The sequence below is a fragment of the Phalaenopsis equestris genome, unplaced genomic scaffold, assembly GCF_001263595.1.
Source record: "Phalaenopsis equestris unplaced genomic scaffold, ASM126359v1 Scaffold000667, whole genome shotgun sequence".
NCBI classification, from domain to species: domain Eukaryota; kingdom Viridiplantae; phylum Streptophyta; class Magnoliopsida; order Asparagales; family Orchidaceae; genus Phalaenopsis; species Phalaenopsis equestris.
This window is the reverse complement of record NW_018165107.1, coordinates 332,378-345,566: the sequence shown is the minus strand read 5'-3', so window position 1 is coordinate 345,566 and position 13,189 is coordinate 332,378. Positions and strand designations below refer to the sequence as shown.

At 33.5% G+C, this 13,189-nt stretch overlaps 1 protein-coding gene across 2 annotated transcripts in view; it reads right to left on the bottom strand.

Annotated features, from left to right (window-relative positions):
• The window catches only part of LOC110030151 (fanconi-associated nuclease 1 homolog), a 39,939-nt gene extending 35,425 nt beyond the window's left edge, over positions 1 to 4,514 (bottom strand). For both annotated transcript variants that reach the window (XR_002294631.1, XM_020732736.1), the window contains exons 1-4: positions 4,306 to 4,514; positions 4,047 to 4,230; positions 2,220 to 2,743; positions 2,048 to 2,152 (exon numbers count right to left, since the gene is read on the bottom strand). Coding sequence is in view for 1 of the 2 variants with exons in the window: in XM_020732736.1 (XP_020588395.1) it covers positions 2,048 to 2,152; positions 2,220 to 2,743; positions 4,047 to 4,230; positions 4,306 to 4,395 (903 nt within the window). In the remaining variant the exon portion in view is untranslated. The remainder of the gene's footprint in view (positions 1 to 2,047; positions 2,153 to 2,219; positions 2,744 to 4,046; positions 4,231 to 4,305) is intronic.
• Positions 4,515 to 13,189: the final 8,675 nt, after the last annotated feature.

The window sequence follows — 13,189 nt, the reverse complement described above, 5'->3', positions numbered from 1 at the left end:
CAGTTCGCGGAGGTTGTTTTTCTCACCACAAGACGCAAGAGCCGCAAGATATTTCCTTCCTGCATCGCAGTTGAGGTCGTTTGGCTCGGGCACGAACTCCACTCTCTTACAGGAAGCTGCCATGCATACGCACGGTGAAACCTCTTGTGCACGCAAACAACGGTGTCGTCTTCCCTTGCCCTAGACGCATGTAGCAACCACAATGTTTTGAGGCCTTTCTTCCTTCATGCACCACAGAGCTCCCCGATGCTTACGTCGTTGTTTTTGAAAGTGTCATTCAGCAACCCACAAGTAAGGATGTGCTCCTGATCGAAATCAATTTCACTCTCGCCTCGCTTCCTCTCTTCCTCCTCTTCTTCCTTCTCCTTCACTTACGCTTCTCCCTTTCTCTCGCTCTCTCAGTCAATTACGAACGAAGAGATCAGTTCTTCGACTCTTAAAAATAAATAGGGTTGTCGTGACAATACACCGAATGGCTACCACCAATTTGATTTTTTTATTCATTTTGTTATATTTTTTAATTTTATTTTAGTTATTGCAGACATAATTTTATGATCACTTTACTATATGTTGATTGCCCTTTAAAAATATTAACAGTGATAAATGTCTTGAATGTGATGAATTTTTTTCTTTATGGTGTTTAAGAAAATATAATTATGATGGCACATATCTTTTGGAAGATAAACTAGATCTTGAGGATAATTATAATTTATCAGTGAATGAATTTATCAAACGTTGAGCCAAAATCTAGCTTTGATAAACTATCCGAGTTTGAGAATGATGGTAAACATGAGACAGTTTTTCCAATCAAGTTTTTTTCATATATCAAAGCCTCCAATTTAATGTTTTCAACGTCTATTGGACTTCTCATTGTCATAGAAGATGTACATCATTTTAGAAGATTACAATTTATTTCAACAACACCTACTAGAAACTTAGCTTGTGCTACAATCACCACGTACCCCATTTTCCCTCCACTTTCCAAGGACCTCACAAGAAAATAAAAATCAGAGTGACCCAAAACTCAAACTTCCAAATTTTTATGCAATAACTGGACTAATTCTTTTTGTTCGCCTTTTCCATCAAATGGTTGCATGGTGCCACCTATTCCACCATGGTCCATTCTAAAAATTCTTTTAACTGACTCTTTGTGGGGGCTAGATAATTTTGTCATAAGAACTTATTGATTATTTAACAAAATAAACTGGCAAAAGCTAGATTTTTCATAATCCAACTAAACCAATTCGAACCAACTGCAAAAAAAAAAACAACTAGCTTTAAGACGTTGTTAGCCTACTTTTACTCTTAGCTAAATTTGTTTTTTTTTTTATTTCCTTTATTAAGTTTAGCTCCTTTACAATATATTAAATTTGAATTTAAATATTTTGATTAGAATTGATTTTAAATAAGATTAAATTTGATTTATAACTTATTTGACTTCATCCCTTGTAATCTTATTTATTGATGGCTATATTCATGATTTAATGTAGCTGAATAAAATTAATTATGTAAGGGAAATTGAATGCTCCCATAAATCCATGCTATGTCTATAAAACGTTTCAAGTTGTGCATTTAGAGTTTCTTTTTCATCTTACCCTCTCTAATGATTTGGACTTAGAACATCCTCCATCATCGAACAAATATTAAAAAATAATAATCCATCTTTTTCATCTTACCCTCTGTAACAATTTTCATCTTTCTAAAGGAAATTGAATGATCATGTTAGTTTAATAATTTGTGCAATCTACATAGTAATCTAGCTTATAATGTTTATAGCTAAAAAATCTCCTATGTAGTATCTATGAGGACAAATATTAAAAACTAATAATCCATAAATGTTTAAAAATTTATCAAAATTGCCTTCAGAAAAGATTCTTAGGAAGCATATAAAAGCATAGCACACATTGGGGCAGGTGGTTCCAAATGGTCTTACTAATTGCAAAAAAACACTTGCATATTTCGAAAATCACAAAATCTTCATCACCATAGTTAGGATTTTCCCAACTTCACATAAGAAAATAATAATAATCACTAGAAGTTGCTTTACCTCACAATTGAGTTGATATTTATCAATTAGTGGGGATAAATATTTAGCCAGTTGTCGTGGTAAATATCCAAGCGAACATTTGAATCCTTGAAAGTCACATAACACCTAGGCATAGAAACATAAGTCCATCAATTCATAGAATCACATTTTTATACCAAATGAAGACCCAAACCTTTATAGCATTGTCATCCTTAAAATTCTGGAACTCTCTTAGAGCATAAACTTTTCCAACATGTCGCAACTCAATTTTTTCATGAAATCGTCGGCCTACTATTAGAGTCTCAAGAGTATAAACATGTTTGGTGCCTTTATCTTTACATGAATCACTTCTTGGTGACCTGATTATTGAAGAGAATGTTGATGAAAAATGTGGATGTACTGCCTTGCTTTTAACAGCTCCTTCATCTGCTAATTCTAATATGGATGTTAGACGACTAGATTCTGAGTTGTATGAAGGAGCATGGTTTAAACATTCAACTGATTCACATCTTTCACAATTTTCATGCAGCATAACAACATCAGAGTGATGACAACTAGAAAGTTGTTTCTCCTCAAAAAATTCTTTTTCACATTCATCCACATTAGGATTGTTTGCTTCAATCAAGCATGTTTTTGTCCTTGACTTCGAAAGGAAGTTTAGTTGCAAAAGAGTGCGTTGACTCAACTTTCTTTTTTTTCCTCTTGCAAGGCATGCATCTGCAAATCATTGCTAAAACCATAAACTTACAATAAATAAACCAAGCAACAAAGACTAATTGCAAATCTAGCAATGAAAGAAAATAAATTATTAAGGAGAGATATAATGAGAAAAAGTTTAACCATAATAGCATAATATAGATTGATGCAATGCAAATTTATTTCAATCTTGAATTTGTGGTGCTTATTTTCCTTTTCGAGTTATGTTTCAATGGTTTAGATGACTTTTATGATTAAGGACTAGTTTGATATTTTTACATTTGCTTGGGATTATTTTATCCTTTCAATAAAGTTATTTCTATAAGACTAGAGACTTATTGTTAGATAAAATTATAGTGCATAATGAAATAAATGAAGCCTTTTTTAGTCTTCCCCTCCCGGTATTCATAATCCCTTCTATAGTTTCCTTATGTTGACTTCCTATCTTCCTTGTGTCTATCTACATCCGAGCTTTAACTTCTCAATCAGCTATTTCTTTTTATATCCACAATTCCCCCTCTACATAGATTCTCATCTTCTCTCCACAATCAAAAAATATTAAAAATAAATGAGTGGATTCAAGAGAGAGAGAGGGAGAGGGAGAGAGAGAGTAAAATCCATAGAAGGCAAATCAGTTATGGTAAAACCATAAAGAGAGAGGAATAAAGATTCAGAGTTAGATAATCAACAATGATTTTCACCCCGTATAGTTGCCTTTTTCTTGTTGGTCAAATGACACTGTTTCATTGATTTTAGACTATTGGTATTTATACTACTTGAATAAAGTTTAGTTTAGGTTGTGTTTGGGGTACCGGTGCAATGTTGCATAGCACTTTCAAGCGTTTGACAAAATTATGTTGTCTGTTTTTTTCAAAAAGCTACAATGGGAAGCTGCATTTTGCAACCTGACATGATTAAATGTGATGGTTGTCAAAAAATTGTGGTCAAACTTTTGAAAATAAAATTAATTTGTAATAACCGCTGCAACTTCTTGAACACTAGTTTATTCTACAACAACTTCACAATTATTTATTCAAATAACAGCAGTTGCCCCAAACAGACCCTTTCTAGTTATATATTCGTGCTTATTGACTTATATATAAAACTCCCAAGCTTGTATAGTACTTATGATTAAGCCTCTTCAACATGACACGGGGTGTGACAAACTTCAATAGCAGGGCAAATTAGAAATTAAGGTAAAATGCACAAGAGAAATGGTTAATAATCCATTTCAAGATGGCAACTTTTCCGTTTAAAACCAGAACCATGACAATTGGCTTCAAAATTCTGTTTTTTGGTGCGATGGAAAATCAGATGCTTATACCAAGATGAGAATTCAATGTCAAATCATCTGCTGGCACTGAGTCAGTGCACACTGGGCAGGTGACCCACTCAACACAGGCCTCACTGCCTCGCTCCCCAGCGTTTCCACTTTCAAGGCCACCATTGACTATCCGTTCGTGTTCCTTAGAGTTAACGGATGATGCCTCGCCAAAATCAAAGTCATCCTGCAAAGTAAATAAAAAGAAAATGTGATGAAAGAAAACAGAGATTTTAAAATGGTGAGGCCTGCGTTGGCATGCCTTAGAGCGGAGGCTACGAGCCAGCGGAGAAGATAATGCCCTGCGGCGCTGACCGATGAGCCTCGTGAGGCTCTCGCGGCCGTGAAGCATAAAATCACTGAATGCCCCGGCGCCAAAAAAGTGGCGGTGAACCGCACATAGTCACGGCCGGTAACGTAAAATCAAGGTATGCCCTAGAGCAAAAATTGTGGCACTTGCAGTCAAAATATGAATAGATACGGGTGCTTTTACGTATAGAGCACTTCAAACGCCTCTATTTACATATAAATTACTCAAACATCATATTTTATGTTTAAAGGATAAAAAAAAAATTTTGGTTAATCTCAAATAAAAAAAATATTGTATCTGGACTACGAATGAGATACACATATTGTACAGGATGCATCGGAGGAAAAAAAAAAAGCTCAAAACTCAATATTTTTTCCTCAAATAGGGCACTGCTTTCTATTTACGTAAAGTTGTTAAGTGTTTGATTTAAATGTAATTAATTATTAGTCTTTAATTTTCTCCAGTTGAAAGTGGCAAACCCTAATTTCTGAACATGTTTGCGAGCATATATTTGGCGTATATGAATGTTCAATCCATCTTTTTGAATTTTAATTATTTTTTGCTTCCAATCCTCATATATGATCATGTCCTGGTTTTTGCTTTTATTCCAAAATCCACCAAGTTACAAGTGTATATTTAAGTTAATCTTTCATCACTGCAACTTGAAAAATCTGAATACATAGCTTCAATAATGAAAACAAATTGAGACTGTCATTAACCAAATGTACTTAACAGTTACAAGTATTGGGAGGTTTTACATGCATCTATCCATTTATATATATAGCATCTAGCATTTATGTGTGTGTGTGTGTGCGCACACATGCATACAACACGATTCTATGCATTTTCATATGTAACACCTAAAGTTTCATATATGTACGTGTCTTTGTAAATGAGAGAGAGAGAGAGAGAGAGAGATTTACATGCATGTAAGATAATATATATATTTGCAAATCAATTGTGTGGTAAATATATGTAAATATGAAACAATAGGGGTGATATACATAAATGCATAAGAATTATCTTGTATGCATGATCAATCCTTGTTAATGTTGTTCTCTCTCTCTCTCTCTCTCTGTGTGTGTATATATATATATATATATATATATATATATTTGTGTATGTGTGCGTTTGTTTTGCGGGTAGAGCATCTATTAGAGTGCGAATTTTATATGTTGCATGTTAGTGGATCCTCTGCCTCATGTAAATTAAATTTTATGGAGCAATAAAATTCTTATATATATATATATAAAGAACCCCAAAGCAAACCAATTATGTGGTAAGTATATAAACGCCTATATGTAAATATGAAACTTTAGGACCAATACTTTTAAATTTACACACATTGTGCTCAAATTTACACACAAAGCGTCAAAAAATTACATAAGTGTGATATCATTCATTAGCCACCAAGTCTCAAAACACTAAGTTTAGTTGGTGAATATGAAGAATGGAGAGACGACCATCACGAGAGGGATAACAAGATGTGGCTAAGGGAAAACTTTCAAAATTACACACACAGCATCAAAAAGTTTCATAATTTTGAATATCTATAGCCATGAAGACCTAAAACACCAAAGCTCAATGGTAGAATATGAAGAAGAGAGAAATTGTTACCAAGAAAGGGATAACAAGGTGGCTAGGGCATAACTTTCAAATTTACACACATAGCACTCAAAGTTAAGCATAAAATATCAAAACTTTTCAAATTTGTGGATACCCTTAGCCACTGTCCTAAAACACCAAAATTCAATTGTTGAATATGAAGAAAGGAGAAACAACCACCAACAAGGATAACAAAAGGTGGCTAGGGAAAAAATTAAGACCTCTCATTGAAGGTAATTTCCTGTAAAAGCCCTTATTTCTTATGTGACCTAGGAATTTACTTGAGATATTTGACCACTAACCTAAAAAAAATGTGTGGCTGGGGTAAAATGTTTGCACCAAACTTTAATACCAAGAAGGAGATTGCGACAGAAGGAGAGGGGGATGAATAGCAGGAAAAAGCAGAAAGGAGAGTGTACCCAAAAAATTGCTATTTACAAATCAAGCTTTCAAATTGTCGCTCAAATATCAAAGGTCAAGAAAATAATGATACAAGAAAGAGGGAACCGTGGGATCCTAACTGGTGTCACTCTAATCAACTTTAACATTCCACGTGATATTTAAATAACCATAACCTTAGGAAACACTTGATTTGACATCATGACTTGACATATTAGAAAACTTAAACTTGCTACGACGAGGAGCTTGGAGCTAGCATTGTGGGCAGCACGACCATCTTCAACAGCAAAACATGTCTACACCAGCTAAACCTTTCCTTAGAATTGAACAACCAAGCTATAGGACTTTGAGGTTGTCCGTTTAGTGCGACATAAATTCTCAATTTTTTTTAGGCCTTTGTATGGTTCTGCTATACAATATAAGTCATAAATTGTTTTAGGATTCCGAGGTTTTCGTTTGTCACGACCTAAATCCTCACATCTTTCAAGTCATTTGTGTGATCATTTCACATGGATGTAAGTCCTAATTAATAAAATTGGCAGGATGAAACACTTAAAAATAGTTCTCCTATAAATTGAAACCAAACCATAGGGTAAATTGAGAAGTCATCGAGGTTCTCCTCAAAATCTGTGACATACCTTGGTTCTTCTTCCTTTGGATTTCAAAAATAAATGTTCCAAGTGTGAGTCATTCCCATTCCACACCTCTTTGTCTGATCCGTTGAACTTCTTGATGATAATATCCCCTGCTTCTTATCGAGAGTTTTCTTAGGTGCCTTCGGTTATCTAAGATGTAATTAACTGTAGGGGCTTACCCTTATAGGAAGCTTTTCTGAACCTAGCTTAATATAAAATATATTTAATTTTTTATATTAAATAGGGGAACTTATAGGCTTATAATAAAATGGTTTCGCAAACCATACGAGTGTCATACATTTCTTAGTATATTTTATTGAGTCTCACCGTCAAGCCATGTGTCTATCTTTCGGAATGGATACATAGCATAAGGTGCGGTGCTCTCTCATTTAAATTATGAAAGATATGGGATCAGTTTGATTTGTTTATTTTCTAAAATTATATATATATATATATCTGTGTGTGTGTGTGTGTGTGTGTGTGTGTGTAAATTAAAATGTCCCTCTGAAGCGGGTAACGACATTACGATTCCGGTGATTGATAGCTTCCATAAGCTGGGGAATAGCTTTTCTCTCCATTTAAATCAGGGAATATTGTCTTAATACATCAGTAATGTGTCCATGCCCCTTATGGACCAAATTACCCTTCTTCTGTTGGCATGCTTCACCCATTTCTTTCTTGGGTAAGTACGGTAAACTCATTTGGACTTCATGATCGTTTGTTCAATCATCCTTGAACAGAGAGGTTCATGAGATCATTAAGACTTTTATCTTTTGTGTAGGGTCGGACCCCCTATAGGTTTCTTGGTGGACTAGTTCTGCCTGGGCATTGTGCATTGTAAAGTCGGTCTCTCATTGGGTCCAAAACTTTACTTTCCTTTTCATGCCCTTTCGATTTTGGTTTGCTACTTTGTAAATTAAACTGAATTGTGCCATGCTGCGCTTTCTCTTTAACTTTTCTTAATTAATTAAATCCCTCTACTTTCAAAATATTTTAACAAAATTTTAAAATCTTCACAAACAAAAACTAACTAAAGACTGCCCAGTCTACAGATCGACCTTTGTTAATTTTTAGTGTTTACACTAGAGTTACACAGTGTTGGCCAAATAACTAACCCCAGGAGCTTTATTTTTGAAGTTGTTGCAATGGCGTTACCCACGCTCACTTTCTCTTGAAACCTGTCGATGAGCCACGATGCTCGCAATGTCGCTCCCCTCATCAAATTTGGAACCGAATTCGATGAATTGGAAGTAGTGCTCGAAAAAGCTTCCTTTGTCATAATGAAAGTTGTTGCTCTAAAAGTTAAGGAGCCGTCTGCTGAGTTCAACCTGAACTGTTCTCAAGATTTCTCTTCTTACAAGAAGGTAAAGACTGCTGCCACCACGGAACCTGAAAAAGTATGTTGTTCCCATTTCTGCTAAGGGAAAAGAGTTCGTGATTGTTGAGGATACAACCGAAGGATTTTCTGTTCTACCATCTGTATTTGAAATTGGATCAAGTTCGAAGTCTGCACCATTAACTCATACGCAAAAAAGAAACCACAGTTGAAATATTTGGAATACTACTAATGCTCAAATTCCTAAAGATGTGTCTGTTGATGAAATTCCTCATCAGGAGGAACTAGGATTGTCGAAGACATATCCACCTCTGCGAGGGAGTAGGTTCCATCCCTTAATAGAAACCAATGGGTATGAAAGTATCCAGAATATTGTTGCTACTTTACCATTACCTCATGGACATGGTGGGGAGAGGAATAAACCCCCTCCTATCACCCGAGTTAGTACAATATTCCAGAGACTAGCTACCAAAAAGGGTTGTTCAGTCAGTGAATTACTTAAACGAGTTGGATGTGCAATATCCCCTCACATGAAGAAAGAAATTCTAAGAGATGTTAAATTTGCTAGATGATCTCAAAGAGTAATTGAAACTTTGTCTGCTTGATACTACCATCATCACCACCGATTCTATTGTCCCTGCTCCAAGACCAACAGGCCGTTGACCGGTTAAGTCACGTCTGGGTCCGAGAATTCTACCATATACCAGTCATAAGGATGTTTCTAAAGTTTCAAAGGAAAAGATGAAGAAGTTACCCAAAACTGTATCTGGTTCACACCATGGGAAGCATGCCACTCTCTGACATGCCGATGCCTCTGTTTAGACACCCCGTCTCAAGACATTGATACACAAAAAATATAAGCATTTTTAAACCCATATTTTGTACTCATTTATGATGATATTACATTTTAATGAGTTATATGCATTTTTAAACCCATATTTTGTACTCATTTATGGTGATATTACATTTTAATGAGTGGGTGATATTATACTTTAATGGAAGGCATTTTTTATGTTTTATTGTAGGTTGTTGATTTTTAGAACTTGGAGCCAAAATGAAGCAAAAAGGATGAAATTTGGAGTCAAAAAGGAGAATTTGAAAAATTGTTCAGCGTCGACGATGTCGTTTGACAGAGAAGACAAATTTAATTAAATGGCCTCTGACGTCGACGGTGTCAGTGTCGGTGCAGACCCTATTTTTAGAAGATTCAAAGAATTTGAACATTTTTTTAAGAGTTTTTGGATGCACTTATTGGAGAACCAACCCTAGGCTCTATTTAGAGTAGAAATTGATCAGAAAAGAGCCCCTCTTCGCCTCTCTCAGCCATCCATCGCCTCTTCGCATATCTTCTTACCACTTTACATCATTCAACGTCATTCCATGCCTTTAGTTAGTTATTTTCTTTATAGTTTTGAGTTTATGTGGTAGGTTTAAGTGTGAATTCTTCTCTAAGAAGTGTTGGAGAGCGAGAGAAGTGAGAGATTTCTTCTTCCTACATTTCCTAAGAGAGGCTACAAAGGATTTGCTTTGAGAAAGAGTTTCAGATAAGTGTTATTTATTTATTATTGTTGTATGAACTTTCTTTTATATATGAAATTTGTGTTTTGTTGTATCTTTCTCATGAAGTCTGAGTAGTTTTGAAATGAAGAGATAATTTGGATGTGCCAATGTTAAAATTTAAAATAAATTGTGATGGTTTTTCAATTCCGCTCTTAATTTACTTTTCAATTTGGTCAATTAAATTGTTAAAATATGTAGTGAAACAAATGATCTGGGAAATGAAGTATGAGTTCTACTACAGAGCGAGAATCAAATTTAAATCCATAGAGTACTTCGTTCATGGAATTAAGTGCAAATAAATTGGAAAATATACATTATTGGGTATAGAAATGGAGATTTCTAGGCTGACAAACTAAAAATCCCCAATTTGATCTTAGTGTTTAAAAACTAAAGCGAGAGTTAGCTTTCAGGAGAAGGGAAGTGGGAGCACTTGAGTGGGAGCCAGTATCCTCCTAGATTAGCCACAGTTTTAGGGACTAAACCTAAGATTGACCAATGATTTTCTATAACAATAAAGCATGGTAGAGAATTAAAATTGCTTCTATTTGACACAATATAAATTTAGACCATTTATCTTATCTCATTTCACCAAAAAGCTCATTGTAGTGAGAAAGATGCTTTTTCATATTAGAAAACTTCATCACATAAACATAGTTTAGTAGTTACTATTTTGAACTCTGCAATTAAATTCTGCTAGTAGTTAATTATTTAGCTTTTATAGAATCTTAATTATTTGAAATTAGTGATAGTAATTTAATTTTATTTATGTGAATTTCCTTGTTAATTTATCATTTCAAATTTAAACCTTCCTCGCAGGATTGATATTTGGGACTTAAATAAAAAGTCTTATATTACTTGATAATGATATGTATACTTGCGTAGAATACCAATATTAAGTGCTTAACATTATTATTCATAAAATACCACATCTAGTTTTTGGCGTCATTACAAAGCGGGGTCAACTTTATAAATTTTACACAACTATATTTCTGTTGGACAAGTTTTTGGCGCTATTGCCGGGGAAGATAACTGTAAATTAAATAGATTCGTTGCCGAGGAAGGTAACGGTAATTAAATAGAATTGGTAAATTAGAAAATTTAGAGATAAAAATATACAAAATATAAAATATCAAAAAAATTTATAAAATAAAAAATTAAAAATATATATATAACTATATATTTAAGAAAATTTTCTTTGCTTATTATATTTGTTTATGCGAATATTTTGTCTGAAGGTTTAGTACCTTACGATTTGGAATTAGAACGTACTATTAGAAAAATTTTAAAACAATAAAAATAAATTAAAAAATTGAACGAAATAGTGAATAACTTAGATAATCAAATAAATGAAAATCGACAAAGACCTTTAAAAGATTATGCTAATCTGACAACAAATGAACTTCACTTAACTATTCAAAATCCTGATGTTGCTACTAATTCATTTTAGTTTAAACCTGCTATTATCCAAATAGTACAAAATAATCAGCTTGGAGGAAAACTTACTGAAGATCCTAACTTACATCTTGCTAGTTTTCTTGAAATATGTGCTACTTTTAAATATGATGGAGTGTTTAATGATGCTATTAGGCTCAAACTTTTTCTTTTTTCATTAAGGGACAAAGCTAAAACTTGATTAAATTCATTAGCACCTGGATCGGAAAGATTTAAGGAACTCCTAAGAAAGTGTCCACATCATGCTCTGCCTGATTGGTTAATCATTCAAACTTTCTATAATGGGTTAGTAGAATCCCTTAGGTTTATAATTGATGTTGTCGTTGGTGGATCATTAATGTCAAAATCATTTGATGAAGCATATGCATTAATTGAAGAAATGACTACAAATAATTTTTAATGGCCCTCTGAACTGGTAAATCCTAAAAAAGTAGCTAGTATTCATGACTCTGATGCAATGTCTATTTTAGCATCTCAAATTGTTGTTATATTGAAAAATATTGATCAAATTAGAGTGAATTATTCTCAAATACCACCAGTATTAGAGGAAAATTCACTAGGGCAGATAATTGATACTTAATCATCTTATGAAACTTTGAATGCTATTAATAATCAAAATAACAATCCCTATTCTAATTATTACAACCCTTGATGGAAAAATCACCCTAATTTTTGTTTGAATGATTATAACAATTTTGAATGATTATGACAATTCAATGAACCCCTCAAGAAATTTAAACAATCAAGGAAATCCCAATTATCGATCTTATTATCCTCCTAGATTTAACTCTAACCCTAACCCGCAAGTTAAGGAAAAGAAGTTGACAATGGAAGAAGTAATTTTGAATATGGGAAATCAAATACAAAATCAAGAGTCTGCTATTAGAAATGTTGAAAATCAATTAAGAGATATTGCTACTGCACTTAGTAATAGATCTTCAGGAGATCTTCCGAGTATTGTGGAAGTTAATTTAAAAGATCAAAATAAGGAGCAAATTAAAGCTATTCAATTACGAAGTGGAAAAAAAGTGGAAATAAGAATCCAAAGAGAACCTAAAGTTGATGAGGAGAAGGAAGAGAAGGAAAGCGACCATAATGAAAATGGAGAAGGAAGAGATTGAAAGTGACCATAATGAAAATGAACAAACACAAGTTCCCCTAGAAAAACTATTACCTCTGTTTCCTCAACGACTAAAGTAGTAAAATAAAGACAAAAAATTTACAAAATTTTTGGAAATCCTTAAAAAATTAACGATAAATAATTAATGATAAACATTCCTTTCATTGAGGCTTTAGAACAAATGCCAAGTTATGTGAAATTTATGAAAGATATACAAAAAAAGAAAAGAAAGTTTGCAGATCATGAGACCGATGCACTCAGTGAAAAGTGTAGTGCTATTATTCAACAAAAGCTTCCTAAAAAGTTAAAAGATCCTGGTAGTTTTACTATACCGTAAGCAATTGGTGAAAAATTTTATGGAAAAGCCTTATGTGATTTAGGTGAGTATCAATCTTATGCCTATATCAATTTTTAAACGTTTAGGTTTAGGAGAAGATTTCCCTTACTACTGCCTTACTACTGTAACTCTTCAATTAGCTAATCGATCAATCACTTATCATAAACGAGTTATAGAAGATGTATTAGTAAAAGTGGATAGATTAATTTTTCTTGTAGACTTTATAATATTAGATATGGAGGAAGATAAAGAGATTCCTACTATTTTGGTGAGACCATTTCTTGCAACAAGGAGAGCTGTGATAGATGTGCAAAAAAGAGAATTAATAATAAGAGTTAATGATCAAGAAGTAACATTTAGTATTGCAAAAGCTATGAAATATCCTGCAATAG